At 33.2% G+C, this 19367-nt stretch overlaps 1 protein-coding gene and 1 long non-coding RNA gene across 10 annotated transcripts in view; one reads left to right on the top strand and one right to left on the bottom strand.

Moving 5' to 3' along the window:
* The window catches only part of LOC140700784 (uncharacterized), a 36586-nt gene extending 35349 nt beyond the window's left edge, over positions 1–1237 (bottom strand). For 2 of the 3 annotated variants that reach the window (XR_012079467.1, XR_012079468.1), the window contains exon 1: positions 809–1174. This is a non-coding gene — a long non-coding RNA (uncharacterized lncRNA). The other variant, XR_012079470.1, reaches the window with a different exon arrangement.
* RBM46 (RNA binding motif protein 46) overlaps positions 1–17857 on the top strand; it is a 43908-nt gene extending 26051 nt beyond the window's left edge. For 3 of the 7 annotated variants that reach the window (XM_072975222.1, XM_072975226.1, XM_072975213.1), the window contains exon 5: positions 16895–17857. In XM_072975222.1, coding sequence (XP_072831323.1) covers positions 16895–17094 — 200 coding nt within the window. In that variant the 3' untranslated portion in view covers positions 17095–17857. Of the gene's footprint in view, positions 1–8991; positions 9052–15834 lie in introns of all 7 variants that reach the window. The other 4 variants (XM_072975243.1, XM_031670133.2, XM_072975231.1 and 1 more) reach the window with 4 other exon arrangements.
* The last annotated feature ends 1510 nt before the right edge of the window (positions 17858–19367 follow it).

Below are 19367 nucleotides of genomic sequence, written 5' to 3'. Positions count from 1 at the left end.
TGTTCAGAAAACAAACCCAAGACACCAGAGTTTCCAATCACTTATAATAATGAATATTATTAGTAATAAAAATAGTTAATATTCTTTGAGCACTTACTATATGTTAGGTACTATGCTAAATGCCTTTACATGGTACTACATTACTCTGTCAATTCTTTGAGGTAGGCATTATTTTAACGTCTACACTTTTTTTTTAACTGAAGTATAGTCAGTTATAATGTGTCAGTTTCTGGTGTACAGCATAGTGTCCCAGTCATATATATACATATATATATTCGTTTTTATATTCTTTTTCGTTAAAGTTATTACAAGATACTAAATATAGTTCCCTGTGCTATACAGAAGAAATTTGTTTTTTTAATCTATTTTTATATATAGTGGTTAAGATTTGCAAATCTCAAACTCCCAAATTTATCCCTTCCCACCCCCTTTCCCCCAGTAACCTTAAGATTGTTTACTATGTGGGTCTCTTTCTGTTTTGTAGATGAGTTCATTAGTGTCCTCTTTTTTCTTTTTCTTTTTAGATACACTTTATTTTTTTAAATAAATTCAGTAGCTTGAATAATTTGCCTAGAATTCTCCAGTTAGCTAAGAGGCTATGTTCTTAACTGCTGTAATATCACATGATTGCAGTAAAAAACTGACCTTTTCTAATGTTAAACATTTGATAACAGACTGTGAATTTGTGGGATATTATTTGCAAATTATTCTTCTAAAACTTAATATATAGTGAGATAGACTTTTGTTTCATACTTTACCTCCTTTTCAGAGACAGTTTTATGTTCCTTAGTCCTACAAGCCCACTTACCAGACCCCTCCCGTGTAGTGTGGATCCAGGACATCTGACTGAATCCTAAGTGAAGTTCTGAGTTACAGAGATCTTGCAGACATATCTTGTTTACAAGGAAGCTTTGAGATTTTTAAGTTTACTCTTGGGTAAGCATTACCAGCTGGTGGCATATGTGCCAAGGTGTCAGATACGTGGGTTTTTCTTTTTTTTCCCCTCCATCATATGCTAGGCAGAATTTCAAACTGGCAGAGTTTGTTTATGTCTGTTTCATGGTCACTTGTTGCTTGGTACTCTCATTTTGCTTTCTGATTATACTCCAGACATCTCAGTACATAATTCAGTTACATAATTTATCACTCCGATTATGTCTAACTATGCTTTTTCATTGTTACTTACTTGCTCAGGAACCTACACTGGCTTGCTGTTGTGATGTAGTCAAGTCTTCCGAACTCCACATTCTACTGTTCCCAATGCCCTGTTGCTTGGCCCCATTTGACCTAACCATAGACAGCACCTCTTGCTTTGATTATCTGAACTTGCCATGCTCGTTGGTTTTCCAAGCTTTTCCTAGTGCTGCTTACTCTGCTTGGAATATTCTTCTACTTTTATCTGCTAACCTCTTACATTAAGCTTTTCTTGGACATTGTAACTGAGAATGGCTTGTTTTTTATATTACCCAACAGTTTAGTAATTTTTATATTACTGTTTATTTACTGTTATAAAGTTTTGCTCCATCAGGATTATAAAGCCAAGGAACTTTGTACATATAGATATATTTTTAATTATTATGTCCTGCATTATACAGATCAGTACTGTCTGCTCCTTTAATACTGAGCATGTAGTGCTTTTCTAATAATTGAAAGTGATCTGCATGCTGGAAGGTTAAAAGGGAAAATTCTAAGGAAAGAAAGTTTGGCTGTACTTTGAACAGAAAGAAGAAAGGACTGAAAAAGAAATACCTGAGATATGGCGTTGGTAGGTACAGACACAGAACAAGTAAATGATGAATAGTGGTTAACAGGATGATACATATTTATGCTTCATGGACGTAGAAGTGATCAGTAGACAACTTTTTAAATGCTAATAAAATGAGTTTTAAAATGTGAAAGCCTCGAAAGTCTGACTGAAAGAAAGACTGAGTCATATGGGTTATGTTATATTGAGTATGTAGATACGTATTGTGTGTGTGTGTTTATATATAAGGATGAAACTTGGGTAGTGGAAGAATAGGAGATTATGGTTGTAGTAGTTGCTTTTAAACTGTCTGAGAAAACTTTCATGTTTTTATCTCTATCAACAATACATAATATAGAATATAATGAATCATATTATGTACAATATTATTTTATTGACCATTATGATAGCTTCTTAAGTTCATTACATAAGCCACAGTTACATTTAGTGCCATATATAACGTTTGTTAAGACTTCACAAATGGAGAATAATTGGCAATAGCTTATTGTATGTTATTTCTAAATTTAGTTTATATCAGCATTACATTTCTTTATTCTTCTACTCGGGTGTAGACTGAGAAGATGCTGTTCTTCCTTTCAGTTTTGTTTCCTAAAGGCAGGAAAAACCTTGAAATTCAGGATGCTGAAAATTCTGCTGTCTTATTTGGAATATGCTGGAATCCTGTGCATTTAGTTATTTTCTGTTTTCAAAAGAAGAAATAGTAGTATGACGCATTGAGAATCTGAAAAACAGTTTTTCATCTTCCATACCACTTACTTTAAAATCTATACGGAAATCTTCAAATTAAAACCAGTAAATTCTTCAAAGATACAGAATATACTTATAACATTTAGTTTTGAATGACTTTTAAAACTTCTTTACACCTTCATAGAACAAGTCACAGGTCTACAATATTGAAAACCAGACTCCTAATTAGTGGGAGTTATACCTAGTTTAGCTTCTGACTCTTATTCCTACATAGCAGAAGGCTAAACTAGTGCATCGAATGATTTCAGTTTTCAGAAAACAAGATCCTGTCTTGGATATTTGAAGTTTAATGTGTCCTATTCTTGACTTTATTCTTGAATTTTCAATATACCTTTTCTTTTCCCTGGTCTCCTTTGGTGCCTTTATTACTGAATAATCCCATTTGAAATAATTTATTGGAATATATTTAACAATCAGTGCTTTTTTAAAGAAATGAAACTAATAAATGGTAAATTAAACTGGATTAAAAGCGCTGGTTAGTAACCTTGTGTTTGTCGTTAAATTGAGATTCTGCTGATAGGTTTTACTTTTGTTTTGAGGATCATCACCATCTCTTCCATATATTAACAGAAATGTAGTTGTTGTGGATCAGTCATTTAAATTCCAGAATTTTTTTCCTGTTGAATTTGATTTCATTCTAATTAAAAATTAACAAAAAACTAATTCTAAAACTCCAGGTCCAGATGGTAGTATGTGAAGGCATTTAGGAGGGAAGACTTGCTCCATATTTAATAGTAATTCCGATTAGCATTTCTACTGAAAATCACCACTATAGTTTTTTTTCAGTTACCCAGAATCATTTTTCTTTTTATGTTATTCTATCTTGGCAATAACTTTATTATTTTAAGTGGGTTTATTTTTTATAATTATAAATGATAAACTGCTCATTTATGTGTATCACTACGATAGCTGTTCAGATTCCTCTTTTTTTTTTTGTGAACTTACTACATTACATGCAGAAAGTAAAGGGCACAATTCATTTGTGAAAGCTTTGTAAATTACCACAGAGGGATCACATCCATGTAACTACCAGGTGAAGACATAAAATATCAATACCCTAAAAGGCTCCTTTGTACCCCACTCAGATATTACCCTCTCTCCCCAAAGGAAGCTAGCCTTCTGACTTCTGTTTTTGAAATTTGTACAGCATTTTGTATACTTTTGTCTGGCTTATTTTGACATTATGTTTATGAGACTGGCCCATGTTGCTGCATGTAGCCGTTCTGTTCATTCACTCTCATTGGTATAAGTATTCCAATGAGATGTTTAATTTATTTGCTATTTCTATTGTCAGAAGTTCGAGGTACTTTCAGTTTGGGCTGTTGGAATAAGTATGCTGCGAAGGTTCTTGTACATGGTGTTTTTTTGGGGTGTTCATTTGCATGCATTTTTGTTGAGTACATAGATGTAGAAGTGATGGGTCATGTTTTTCAAACTTTAGTAGATCATGCCAGAATGATTATACCAATTTACAGTTTCCTAGCAGTACATGGGTTTCAGTTGTTCCACTTCCCTGCCAACATGTGGGTATTACCAGTCTTTTAAATTTTGAATATTCTGGTTAGTATATATTGCTGTCTCATTGAGATATAACTATATCACTGTTTAGTAATGATATTGAGCATCTTTTAATAGGATTATAGGAAATTAAGATACCCTCTTGATGAAGTCTCTGCTGTTTTAAATCTCTTGTCCCTTTATTGCATGGAGTTGCCTGTTTTTTTTCTTATTACTTAAGATTGTAGCCCTTTGTTGGATATATATTTGACAGATACCTTCTTCCACTTGGTGGCTTACCTTTCTGATCTCTTCACGATTCACTTGGAAAAGAACAGGAGCTCTTAATTTTAGTATGATTCAATTTATCCATCTTTTAAAGTTAGTACTGTTTGTGCCCTGCTTAAGAAATCTTTGCTTACCTTGAAGTGATGAAATATTCTCCTAATTATCTTTAAGAAATTTTTTTAATCTTTCAAATTTAGTGAGGTGTGAAAATTGTAGATATATATGTGTGTATACACACGTGCACACACACATAGCTGTGTTTGGTAGAGAATATCTTCCTTATCTTTTTTTCTTCTTCACAATTATCTTGACTCTTCTCAGCCCTTCTATTTCTATATGAATTTTACAATCACATTGTAAACTTATACCAAAAATCCTACTAGGAATTTGATTGGAATTGAATTGAATCTGTGGATCAGTTTGTGAAGAAATGACATTTTTATAGTATTGGGCCTTCTGATGCATGAAAATTATAGATTTCTCCATTTATTTAGGCCTTCTTTAATTTCTTTAAACATTCAGTAGTTTACTGTGTAAATATTTCCTACATCTTTTGTTAGATTTCTAGCTATTTAATGTTTTTCAATGCCACTATAAAATATGCCTTTTAATTTCGATTTCTAGTAGTTCCTGTTTATATGAATATAATTTAATTTTATATATGAAATAAAACTGTTTATTTGATCTAATGATTTGACTCTGCTTTGTTTTAAATTCTCTAAATACACAGTCACATCAAGTGCAAATAGCTTTTTTCTTCCTTTCTATTCCTACACTTTTCTTTTTTTTCTTGCCTATTTTACTGACTAGGACCACTAGTCCGGCATTGAATACGAAATGGTGATAGAACATATCCTTGTAAACATTCAGCATTTCTCCATTAAGGTATGATGTTTGCTGTGGTTTTTTATTATAGAAGCCCTTTATCACATTAAGGATAGTCCCTTCTATTCCTAGTTTGCTAAGAGTTTTTTTTTTTAAATGGGTAATAAATTTTATTAGATGCTTTTCTGTATCTATTTAGATAATTATATCATTTTTGTCTTACTATTTTAATGTGGTGAATTGCATTGTGTGATGTTTGAATGTGACATCAGTCTTGCATGTGAAATAAACCCGGTTTGGTCATGATACATTATCCTTTTTATGTAGTGCTAAATTTGAATTTTGATATTTTCTTTAGGATTTTTACATCTGGTGTTACATCTGTTATTCTCCCACAGTTCTGGAGGCAGGCAGTCAGACATTAAGGTGTTGTGGGGCCACGCCCCCTCTGAAGCTGATAGGGGAGAATTTCCTTGCTTCCGTTAGCTTTTCGCGTTTGCCAGCAGTCCTTTAGCTCGCTGGCTTGCAGATGCATTACTCCCAGCTCTGCCTCTGGTGGATATGGTCTTCTTCTCCCTGTCTGCCTCTGTGTCTTCACATGTTACTCTCCGCTCTCTGTTTCCCTGTTCCTGTAAGGATGTCAGTTGTATCAAGTTAAGGGTCCACCCTACTCCAGTCTGACCTCTTCTTAGCTAATTACATTTGCAATTACCCTGTTTCCAAATAAAGTCACATTTTGAGGTATTAGGACTTCAGCATATCTTTTTGGGGTACACAGTTCAATTCATATATTAGGGCAGGTCAGTAATCATCTTTAAATTTCTTTAGCTTTCATGATTTTTGGTCTGCTTATTCTGTTACTAGGAGAGGGTAATGAAAATCTTACACTATGACTACAGATTTATCTTTTCCTCCTTTTGAGTCTGTCAGATTTTGCTTTATATATTTGGAGGTTATGTATTAGGTGCATAGACATCTAGAATTGTCAAATTTTCTGGTGAAGTGTATCTTTTATCACTATACTATGTCATTTTATCTCTGTGATGCATTCCTGCCTCAAAGAATACTATTTCTGATATTAGCATAGACTTTTAAGCTTTCTTCTGGTTAGAGTTGCATATATATTTTTTTTCATTATTTAACTTTTCCTTTTCCTGCATCTTAGCCTTAAGATGAGCACAATATATAGTTAGGTTTTGTTGTTGTTGCCATTGCTTGTTTTTGCTGGGAGTCTGTGTTTTGAATGGTCAGCTTGCATTGAATGTACTTACTGACGTGCTTAGAATTAAGTCTCTTGTCTTGCCGTTTGCGTTCTATTCCTTGTCCCTGTTCTGTTTCCCGTTTCTCCTTTCTTGCCTTCTTTTGATGGATTCTTTCTTTGCCATTTTTGTTTTTCGTTTAGCTGTATTAGTCCTAGAATCTTTATTATACTTTTAGTGATTACCCTGGAGACTCCAAAGTGTATTCTTAACTTACTGAAGTCTAATATTAATTAGTGCTTTTATTCCATTCCAGACAGTGCAAGGACTTTAGTACACTTCAATTTTTAAAATTTTCTCTTCCAATTTGTATAGTGTCTTGATATTTCCATATGTCTTAAACCTATGTTTTAACTCCCTACATACCTAATTATAGTAGTATTTAGTTAATATATATTTGTATTCAATTACCATTTACATATTATTTCCTCTGCTCTTTATTTTCTCCTGTATCACTCAACTTCCACTATGATTATTTCTTTATTCTGTCAAAGAACATTCATTTGTGCTTTCTATGGTATGAATATGCTTATGGCAGATTACCTCAGTTTTGTTTGCCTGAGTCCGTCTTTAATTCATTTGCCTTTTGAAAGGGTATTTACTCGATTAGTAGTTACTTTCCTTCAGTTCTTTGAGATTATTAATTCCATTTACGTCTTCCCTCTTTGTTGTTCGTGTTGAGAAGTCAGCTGTAATTTGCTTATTACTCCAGTTCTGTTGTAAACTCTGCCCTCTCTGGCTACTTTCAATGTTTTCTTTTTATTTGTGATTTTCAGAAGTGTTACTAGATAGATTTATGTATAGTTTCTTAGTTTAACTTAATTGGGACTTTCATCACCTCTAAAATCTGTGGATCAATGTATATCACTTGTTTTAGAAAGTTCTAAACTATTCTGTTTTCATATATTGCTTTTATCCTGTTTTCTCTTTCCTTTCTATATGGTTCTCCAATGACACGTATGTTAAGATCTTCTTACTGTGGCCTACGTATCTATTATGTTCTTTATGTACTTCTCCATCCTTTTGTATATTTGATCTGCATATTTTCTTCATGCCTGTCTTTTGGTTCTTGAATTTTTTTCATCTGTGTCTCACATGATAAAGACATTCATTTGGAGTCATTTCTCAGTCCTAAAATTTCATTTGACTCTTTTTTATGATTTCCACTTTTCCTCCAAAATTTTTAGTCATATTTTTCACTTCCTTGAGCATATTATCATAATTACTTTAATATCCAGTTGTGAAAACATTACATTTCCTGTAAATGTGTTACTGTTGATTTTTGTTTCTGGTGGTTTTAGGGCATATTTTTTTTATCACTTTGTATGACTGGTTAGTTTTGACTGAATATCAGACACTGTATATGAAAAACGTGGAGATAATTTAAAAGCTAACATGCAGCAGCATGTTTATTCAGAGAGGTTTTATTTTTGCTTCAGAAAGGGAACCAAAGGATTGACAGTCCCAGATTGCCTTAATTCAGGCAGGGATTGAGAAGATTTGAATTTTACTTTAGTCATCATCAAAGTTGGTCCACTTCTGGATTAGTTTTGTTCGGGGTTCCAGACATGTCTCATCAGTAGCTCCTCAGCTCCAGTCTTTGTCCACCGGTCCTCAGAAATGTGTCTCTCTCTTGCCATCTTCCCTTGCCTCTCAGATCCCTCTTTGGAACTGGCCAATCCTTCTAAGGTAAACATAATTCCAAAGATACGCACACCTTGGTGGGTTTCCTTCTTGTCTAAGATCATAGCCCTGCAGTTGTCTGTCTTGGCCATTCCCAGCCCTTTCAGATAGGCAGCTCTGCTTTAATAACTGCCTGCATACTCTGGTTCTCATGGGGAGGGTTGATTAGTGTTACCTATTTCATGATGTGAAAATCAGAAAGTAATGTGACTATTTTTTTCTGCTGAGCTATAATCTTTAAGGTGGCTGTTCAAAAATCTACAGTTTTATGTGACTCATAAAACATTTTTCATTTGTTCATACTTACATGCAGTTTCTTAGCATAAATTTAGGTGTACATACCTACCAGAAAGCTGTAAGGCATGTGAAGAGAGAGCCACTGAAATGGATGGATGTCCAAAGTTGTCCTATATATGGTTAAGTTAGGCTTCGAGTAGACAAAGTTTAGCTTTTAATAAGCAAAATGTTTTTTTAAGTTTAGTATTATTTTGGCCATTAATTTCTTTTTAAGACAAAGCAAGGTTATTGGTTTTTTTTCAAATTCACTTACATATTTTGACTATCTGCTTATCAAAAACTGGGCAATCTCATTTGTTTTTAAAATCCTTTTCTTATGTTATTAGTAGAATAGTACTTCTTAGAAAAACAACTCATGAGGACTTATTTTGTATAGAAAGGTGTATTTATTTCTGTTAATGTATTAACTCATGATTTTCATTCCAACAACAAAAATACAGTTCTCTTTGTTCATCTTTGCAGAACTTTGGAAATAACTATTTATCACTTGTTTCTTTTCCTCTAAATTTATTTTCATATTTACTGATCAGAAAGTTTGTAACTAAAGTCATCAAGGATTCCATACACTTCCAAGACAGGGATAACATTAGTCTGCAGACTCAAATTTTTTTCTGTCTTCACTGCTTACAGACAGGGAACACAGTCTCTTCAGCCTGGACCTATGTAGAAGAATTTGGAGAAAATAAGCAGGTAAGAAAAAGTCTCAGGAATATTAAGTGATATGTTTAGTTTTCAAAAGCCAGTTATAAAGTATTCTTCTTACGGTTTTAAGAAGAAACATTTTAAATTGTCCAGTGAAACCTTGTGAAAATTTTTGATTATTACGGCTTTTTAATTATAGACTCATTAAGCAGTTTTAAAAGGTCAAACTGGTTTTCATATTTCAGTTCTTCTCAAAACTTTTAACATGTACATTGTGAGCCACAAAGATGGCAAACAGTATTTTACGGTAGATGTAGTTGGAATGAATGTATTATAAGTAGATTACCCAGAATTTCTCAAACTTACTTGAAAATTGAACCCTAATTTTTTTCAAACTTACTAAACCAAAATTATTATTGATACAATTTAGAATAAAAGTTCTGTTTATTAGGATTCGCTGTTTAGTTTTTCCAGCATGGTACTGAGAAGGATAGTTTTAGGAGGAAGTTAAAAGGTAGTTTATATTTTTAATGAAGATTATTACTATCCAAACTCCTTTTTATGTGTAGAGGCAAAAAATGTAGTCCCTTGGGTAGCAATCCACATGTTCCTGAGGAAGTTAATTCATCTTTCTCTGCCCCAATTTACTCCTTGTTAAAAAGAAAAATAATAGCACTTATCTTGTAAAGCTATTGTAAGGATTAAATAGTACCCATCTTGTAAAGTTATTTTTGACACTTAGTAAGTGCTCAGTAAAGACTAGCTGTTATTAATATAACTTACACTTCAGATACAAAGAAATACATTTATTATGCTTGAAACTTAAAACTGTTTAGATCTTAAATCTTAGCATAAAAATTCAAATATGTAATGATATGTTCCAAACTGCCTTTCCTACAAGTTCTTATAGTTCAGATTTTGAATTATGAGGACTAATTTTACTGATGGAAAAGAAACTTTGAAGAGAGTTGCTATCTTTCCTGAGGCTTTTATGTTCTCATCACTTTTGCTCAGATAGTTTTTCTGTTGAGCTACAGTTTTCGATCTGTACTGAAGCCTAGTTTACTACAGCTCAGATCATAATTTTCCCTTTCATAGGCTAGTCTTTTATACTCTCTTTCCAAACGGTATAGAAACTAGCATTAAAAGGAATCTGACATATGAATCTCTTAATACAGAGGTAGCAGACTGGAAGCTCTAGATATGGCTTGTTTGGTCTTGAGTTTTTTGAAAGGAACGCAACTAGGCTTCGTTTTGGTACAAATAGACACCTGTTGTTTTACGTTCGGTCCTTTTTGAGTTCTTTTTTTGGTTGTTACATCTTGGTCTCTGAAGGCATTTGAGTTTGTAATTGCTGTGCTTAACAGTTTAAGAATTTTTCTGATTTGTTTTTCATGTTTTCCCATTATATATTATCCCTATTAAAAGTTCTTCTGAAAATGGTTTGCAGAGTTTTTCAGTGAAATAACTGTTTCTGTGGTCAAGTGTGGGAAGACCCATGTACTGTATACTCCCCTTGGAAAATCATAATGCATGTTAGCATATTGAACAATTGTAATAGCAGTCTGCCTAGCTGTTAAGCCCGAACCCATCTTTCCTAAGATTTTCCCAAGATTTTTTTGGCTGAGGGATTTGTTTTGAGGTACTTGAATTGTGTGGTATATAGTTTGGAAAACACTTAAGGTAACCCAAAGAAACGCTTGGGATTTCTTTATAATTTTTTTGAGGTATAATTGAAATACAGTAAAATGCACATATTTGAAGTGTACCCTTTTGTCAGTTCTGCTTTATACATCTGTGAAATGACACCCATGATCAAGAAAATAAAGATTTCCGTCACCTCTACTATAACCCATTACTTCTCCTACCCTCTTTCCTAGGCAACCACTGAACTGATTGCTGTCACTGTAGTGACGTTAGTTTGCATTTGCTAGAGTTTCAAACCCTTGTTTTTGAAAATTTAAATTATAATCTTTAAATACTTTAGAATCAAACAGCTGTAATTTCTTAAAAATAAAAGCACAGATATCTGACAGTATATGTTTGTGATAATTGTTATAAAGTATCAAAGTTTCACAGTAAGGATTTATTGCTCTTTTAAAATTATATTGGAAAATACATTTTAAATTAAAAATAATTTACTTAAAAACAAAACCAGATGATTTTCTCCAAAATTGAATCTAAAAAAATATAATTACTCTAGTAAAAATAAAGAACTAACTAGAACTTTATAAGGAAGCAATTATAGACAGAAACTTTCTTTCTTATCCAGCTATCTGTTACTAAGACTATATACTCAAAGCCTCCTATAAATCGTCTTAAAACAATAATACTGACCTACGCTATTCTGTGGGCCTAGTCTTAAAAAAAAACATTGGTTACTTCAAGTCTACTGTTTGCCCTTTCCTGTCAGTCACCTGGTAGGAAAAGTAAGTAGAAAATAAAAATAATTTTTCAAAATTTAACTATCATAGTACCCTTTCCCAGTAAATGAGTAAAAATGCCACTGAATTTGGTAACACTAGTGTATTCTGACTGAAAGCATCACTTAAAAATTTTTAGTTACTGATTTAAAAATATTTCCTAGGTTATAAGATGCTTAATAATTAGCAGTTCTGAAAATTCTTTCCTCTCCTTTATCGTTAGCTCTTGATTTTCTATACTAGGACAGAAAGTACAAAATAATAAATGATGAATATTATTTGTATTCTAATATAGATGTTTTTTTCTCTGTGTTAAATCCAGCCATATTTTATGTTCTGGGTGTGTATAATAAATGCCGTTAAAAAATTTTTGTTTTCCAGATGAAATTCAGTGATTCAGTAAGTTACTGAGTTATTACAGTATGGCTATTTGAATGTTAGAAATGGAAATAATAAAGTGTGAAATTAATTTTTTTCAAAAATTTTCATAAAGATCTTACAGAAATTTAAAGAAATGTTTAAAATATGTATTAAAGGTATAGGAAAGGTATTTCATCAGTCAATATCAGATGCTTCACTCTCATACATTGGTGCTGGGAGTGCTTAAATGGTATACAGCTGCCTGGGAAACAGTTGGCAGTACCTCAAGAAGTGAAACCTAGAGTTTACCGTATGACCCAGCAACTCCATTCCTAGGTACTTAACTCAAGAGAATTAAAGTCACATGTCCACACAAAATCTGGTGCACATTATTCCTTAGCAGCATCATTCCTAACAGATGAATGGATAAACAAAATGTAGCCTCTTCATACAATGGGTATAAAAAGAATGAAGTTCTGATATATGCTATATGGATGAACCTTGAAAACGTTATGCTGAGAAGCCAGTTTAAAAAGACCACGTAAATTGTATGATTCCACTTATATGAAAAATCCAAAATAGGCAAATCTGTAGAAACAGAAATTAGTGGCTGTTGGGGCTGGAGGAGGGGGAATGGGGAGTGACTGCTGGTAGATACAGAGTTTCTGCTGAGGGTGATGAAAATGTTCTGGATAGTGGTGTTGGTTGCACATCTTTGAATATACTAAAAATCACTGAATTGGACATTTTAAAAGGTACATCAAAAAAGAAGGGGTGGATGTACAGGTGGAACTCTAGAGGGTGGAGCTAACAAAGGGAAAAAGTCCAATTATGAGGAATTTACTCTTTCATAGAAAATTTATTTAAAGAGTATGTGGTCAGAAACAAGCTAAAAGAAAAAGGGCCAAAATTAATATGAGAAGACGCTTTCATTGAATTCACTTTGAAGTCTCTATTAAGGGTTTTCTCCTTCTTTATGTGAAACAGAAAAGCAGCTAGAGAATCTGTGATATTTGGTCAATATGTGTAAGAGAATTAGAAACAAAAAATAAGACAAATATAGAGATAAATCAGCATGCGTCCATTGCTTAGATTTCCTTAAGGAACATTGTGGTGGTATTTGTCTCTTGTGTCGGACAGAGGAAGGGAGTAGTCCGCATTATAATCGCTAGAAGCGGGACTGGCGAGCGGCTGTGAATGTGCTGCAGGCCTCTGCACTGTTCTCCTGTCAGATGTGGTGCCACGGTTACCACTCACTTTCCTGCCCGTTCCAGACACAGCTTCAGGATTCTTTGGAATCCAGGGTCCTTTTAGCCTTTACTACTTGATTAGAGTTGGCACTGAAGTTTAAGCCTGTTTACTAGTCTTTACATAGATCAGTGTTAGTCTATGAAAATATTTGTTTTCATTCAAAATATAAATGTGAAATTTTAGAGGATTTGATCAAAATGCTGTCTCTAATAATTATATTAAAGCATTATAATGGAGCAAGTAATACAGTTTTTGCAAAAGGGTCTTTTCATCAAATGAAGTACTACATAAAAGTTTAGCATATAAAAGCAAAGGAATGCAGAGCTGGGTGGTTGAAATGGGAAGTGTGGGGGTGGGTAGGTGCAAACAAAAGCCAGGTAGCCTAAAGCACCATCTACTTTATTTCCATCCCCCTGCTTACGGCAACCTTTTGAGATAGTTTCTCTCAACTCAGTTTTGAGAAGATTGCCAAAGTAAAATGCTTGATCAAGTGGCAGTAATACTTTCCTAGGAACTGAGAGGCCTAATTTAACCATGGTGGTATGGAACACTTAGTCAGCCATTTTTTTGTCTATATCATTCTTCAGTGAAAAAGATGGTTTGAATTAGAGACTTCTAAGGACTCAACTCTTCTTCGTTTAATATTTTGATTTGGAAAATCTGATTAGCCGAAAGCTTTATTGATATCAACAATAAAAAGACAAAACCAATAAGAATGGTCAAAGGGCTTGAACAGATACTTCACTAAAGATGTTCAAATGATCACTCAACACATTATTGATCATAAGGGAAATCCAAATTAAAACCAAAATGAGATACCATTTCACATCACTGGAATAGCAGTGATTAAAAACACTGACGATATCAAATGTTGGTGAGGGTGTGGAGCAACTGGAACTCTCATATTTTATTGATGCGAGTGTAAAAATGGTCACATTAGAGCACTGTTTGGTAGTATATATCCCTACCCTATGACCCAGTAATTCTACTCTACTGTTTACCTCAGACAAATGAAAATAGATACCCACAAAAAGACTTGTATAAGAATGTGTATAACAGCCTTATTCATAATATTTAAAATTTAGAAACAACCCAGATCTTTATCAACAGGTAAATAGATAAAGGAATTATGGTGTATTCATACAGTGGAATACTATTCAACAATAAAAAGGAACAAACGACTGATACACACAACATGAATGAATCTTGGAAATTATGTTGAGAGGGAGAAGATAGACATAAAAATACTTTTAAGAAATACATTTTATATGAAGTCTAAGAATGGTCTATAAACTATGCTTATCGTGATAGAAATCAGAAAGTGGTTGCCTCCAACAGAAGGGCTCTTGACTGGAAAAGAATAATGGGAACGTCTAGATTGATGGATATGTTTTTTATCTTGTTTTGGGTGCTGGTTACATAGGTTTATATAGTTATCAGAACTCATTGAAATGAACACGTAGGATGTATGCATTTTATGATATGTAAATTGTTCCTTAATTTAAGAAGTGTTAGGCAGTTGAATAATTCCCAGTGTAAAACTTAAATTCTGAAACTGGCTCTGTATCGTTCCTTTAAGAAGGGGAAAGGGGAGTACAGAGCCCAGTCTAAGGCAGAAACAGTGGGTTTGAAGAGCTAAGGATGTTCATTGGGAAGGAAAACCAGGGGTGGGCTAGTAAGTATATGCTAGGAACTTTAATTCATTTATTGATTTGTTGTTTCATAGAAATCAGTGATGCTTTCTGAGTTTTACTGTCAGTGATACATAAATTGTATGTTAGAGGAAAACATGATTCATCAAGGTTTATCTCACTAGTTACTAAGTTTGATATGTATTCCTATTTTCAAATCACCCAGATATTTTTCTGAAATATTTAGATTCTTAGATTGTTAAAAAAAATTATTTTGAAATGCTTAAAAACATCAGAAGCAGTTTGTTTCCTAATCTTTGTAGTATTGGGGGGGGGTTTTCTCTTAATTTATTATCCTCTATGGATAAAGTCATCAAAGAGAACTTTTAATTTTATATTTTTGTTTACTCTCCTTAAAAATGTGAGAATACAGCAGTCCATTAATGTATTTCTTAAATATTTTTGTCTTTTTTAAGGCTCTTTTTAATTTTTTTTTTTAATTTACTTTGGGTGGGGAGGAGGGGGAGTTGATTAGGTTTCCTTTAGTGTATTTTAAAATGTTTACAGGAGGCGAATATCGGAGATACAAATTTTCAGACCTAATAAGCACTCTGCCGGTAGTCAGTTGTCTATCTTCTTTGTGAAATCTTCCTCAAAGGTCTCTCTATCCATGTTTCATGAATAAGCTGCATTAGCTCTTGAGGGGATAGAAACCTAAAGTAAAAGTGACTTCTCTGAAAGCTACGTTTCCCCACCTCCAGAAGTAACTATTTAAAGATCTGCTCTTCTAAATAATGTTGTCTATGAGCACACTGTTAAAATCTGAAAGAGCTAGTTGTATCATGTATATATGGCTGATAAAGAACTGACTGTATTTGTGCAATAATCTTTAGAAGAAGAGAATCCTTGAGTTATCCTACTTTGGATATTAGAAAGGCACATGGTATCAAAGTAATTCCTTACCCATTTCAAAAATACTGAAAATATTTTGAACTGGATGCCTTAAATGTATTTATGTCTTCTTGGAAAAAAGCTGCTTTTAATTAATCTTATCGTACCATTAATACAAATAAAAAGGTTAAAAATTATTTTAGTTGGTTTTACAATGCTAGAAATTAAACCTATATTTAACTGATTTTTAATTTTTCCATTTTTTTCTTAACTAGGTCCTTTCTGATGTTGCTTGAGCTTATTCTCCTGCAGTTGATCTCATTCCTGTTGGCTTAATATAAAGTCCATGACAACACTAAGTTAACGCTCACGTTTTAGGCCTCATTTATAGTACCAGGAAAATACAGAAAAAATTTTACCTGTACATTAGATGACTTAATTTCTTCCACTCCTAGAAACACCATAAGTTATATAAATAATCATTTTATAGTCATTTTCACACCCTTGGCTTACTCTACACTAAAGAACATAGTTGAGTTTTTGGAAAGTACAGGATTTACAGATTTGGTCTTTAATACTCACACACATCTATAAACATAATTAATGAAGCAAGAAATTATTGGTACAGAAGATGAATGTTTATTGTGGAACAGTAATATTTCAAATACTGTTTTAAAAAATTTGGTTTAATTTTGGGGTTTTCCTATACTATAAATTGATAATGGTTTCTTGAAGTTTATTTTATAAAAATGACTTACTTTACTGTTTTAAGGTACCAGTAGGATTCTAATGTTAAATTGGTTTGTTGAGTTGTATAAATGTTTATGTTAGTATTTAAATAATGAAATATTAGACAATATTTCAATCCAGGGGTGAATTTTTCTGCTGGTTTTATACCTAATGCAGTTTCAAAAAAGAAGCAAATATGAATTCACTGTTTTTTATCTTTTCTTCATGGACCACACCTTAGTGTCAGTACCAAATCTGAAAAGAGCTTCGTTGTGGATGGAAATCAGAGGCTCTCTTTCTCAGTGATCATAAAAAGACACAAAACAATTAATAGATATCTAAGAAATAGATACCTAAGAATGCATTTTAGTGAGATCTCTGAAGCACTGTGTCAGTGAGAGAAATGTAGTATTGACCGATGAGAATACCACGATTTGCAATACAGTGAATGCTGAAACAGCCTTTACCAGTAATACAGTATTATCAGGATTTTGAATGTTAGAACATTATGTTGAACTGTGATTATAGTTTTAATGCTTTGTCTATTTGAATTAAATTTGTAAGCATAAAGATGTGCAGCATAATTGTTCATGTATTTATTTACAGACTACAATTTCCGTCGCAGCTCGGTAAATAGTCTTTCCCCCGTTAGTGCTACCCTCTCTTCTGGGACTCCCAGCGTGCTTCCTTATACTTCAAGGCCTTGTTCTTATCCGAGCTATCCCTTGTCACCACCAGTGTCACTTGCTAATGGCAGCCATGTTGGACAGCGACTATATATCTCCAATCAGGCCTCATTCTTCTGAAGAAAAATATTGTAAACAGGAGTATGAAAGTTTCTTTGTAAAGCATGCAAATTAAAATACTGTTTCATTTTAGAATCGGGTTTGCACATTTGGTTTTAAAATGATAATTACATATTTATTTCAACATAGTAAACATCAGTCACAATTCAGAAAAACCTACAGTTGTAAAACTTGTACAAATGCTACGTTTAAAAAGTTACTCAGTGACTTTTCTTGATAAAGGAGTAACAAACGGCTATTCTTAAAATTTGGGGATTTTGAATACTTCTGATTCCTGAGTGGGTAATAGAACCCAGAAGTTTATGTTAAATTTTTGCATGGTAACTTTGCTAAATAGCATTTCACAAATATTAAAGCACTTGCAGACAGTGGTTACACTAGATTTGATTACCAAGGATCACTATCTGTATTAGAGTTTAGAACAATCATATAACCAGAAGCATCTAACTATTATGTAGAAAGGAATGAAGGGCAAAAAGATTAAGATGCAAATTTTATGCAGTACTGAAGAAAAAGCAATCTACCATTGTGGTCCTTGAAAATAACTATAAATATTTTTGTTAATTATTTGTTATAGAATAAATTGTAATTTTGCTGTTAATGTATTTGAGGTTTTTATAGTTACGCTTCATTTGTGTTTTTGATATTCACTGTATAGTTTGAGTAATAAGTGTTAACAAGTTTTTTAATGTTGAAATCATGTGTTGTTTAATTTTTGTACTTGAATTCAAATTCTTTGACATTAAATATGTGATGCTTCTAATATGCATATGTTTTATTTTTGTTTATTTGTATGCACAAAAAAAAATTAGCTCTCACAGTTGCCTTGACTTTCTAGGGATAATTTCCCTTACTTGGTACGCAGTTATAGACTCGGTGTCTTCATTGGGATCAAAGCAAAGGATACTGCAGAGAGAAAAATAAGTTTTGGGAAGCAGTAAAAAAAATCCTTTTCAGGATATTGAACCCAGTGACATTTCCCCCTTTTTCTTATGAATAGCTAATGAATCCAGGTCATTTTGACTGTTCAGTAGTTTAGTAGTGTCCATCTGTAATAAATTTCTAATGATGGTTTACATAATTGATGGAGACAAAAATCTGTCCATTCTTAGATACCAGATATTAAGTTTGTTGATCGACTCATTGTATAGCTGTATGGGACAGAGGATTTTTCATAAATAGAATATGAAATGGTTGCAAATATTTTTTTCAACTAAAGCTTTTTCTAGCAAGAAGTTATTGGGGAGTAATTAAATGTCTCCTTTTTCCCGTCCTGTGAAGAAGGCTCAGTCCATCTGACAATATGCATTACTTACCTGTCTAGGTTGCTGCCTGTGCTTTTCTAATTTAAATGAGCACAGACGCTGCACTTAACTAGCATTACTTATTTTCTGACACCTGAGTTTGCATTTTAATTACTGTGACTCACAGGTTCATATCACTCCTTCAGCAAACATACAGTGAGTGTGTGTCAGCGCTGTGGAAATAGCCTTGGGATGCAGAGATGACTCGGATTCCAGACTCGAAGAAAAACAGATTAATTTTAGTTTTTCATGGAAATGTTTGGAATGGCCCAAATCATAATTACAAGTTCCCACATAACTTTTTCACTTAAAACTATACAGTTAACCCTTGAACAATATGAGGTTTAACTGTGCACTCCCACTTATTCATGGATTTTTTCCAGTAAATCCATACTGCAGTCATACGCTATCCAGGGCTGGCTGAATCCGCCAGTATGGAACAGTGGATATGAGAATTTCAACTACATGGTGCGTTGGTACCCCTAATCCCAGTGTTCTTCAAGGTTCAGCTGTACATCTCAGAGAGCTTACCATCCACAGAGTGCATTTGGAGATAGATAGTTAACATGGGAAATGTATAAGCTTTGGCCTCAGGTTTGGTTACCACTTCTGCCAAGTAACAGCTCGTTTAACTTGTACACAGTTTTTAACCTCTGAGCCATACTTTCACTCTGTAAAATCATGATATAAATAAATCTTAACAATATGAAAGATAAAATGCTTGCAAAGTAGAGGACTCAAATGGTAGCTGATATTCTTTAGGTATAATTATATAAAGCATATAGTATTTATTTGTATTAGTTTTTCATTTCTTCTGTCCCCTTCAACCAGAAATAAATCATATCAAGCAGTGTCCCTTTTCTGTGATGTTGTGGCTGAGCAGTTAATTTTGTTCATACTGCTTATGATATTTCACTTGTCTTGTGAACATAGCTGCTATCTGCTGCTTTACTCTTCGTATAGACTGTA

The sequence above is a fragment of the Vicugna pacos genome, chromosome 2 (assembly GCF_048564905.1).
Source record: "Vicugna pacos chromosome 2, VicPac4, whole genome shotgun sequence".
NCBI lineage: Eukaryota > Metazoa > Chordata > Mammalia > Artiodactyla > Camelidae > Vicugna > Vicugna pacos.
This window is presented reverse-complemented; position numbering and strand designations above follow the sequence as displayed.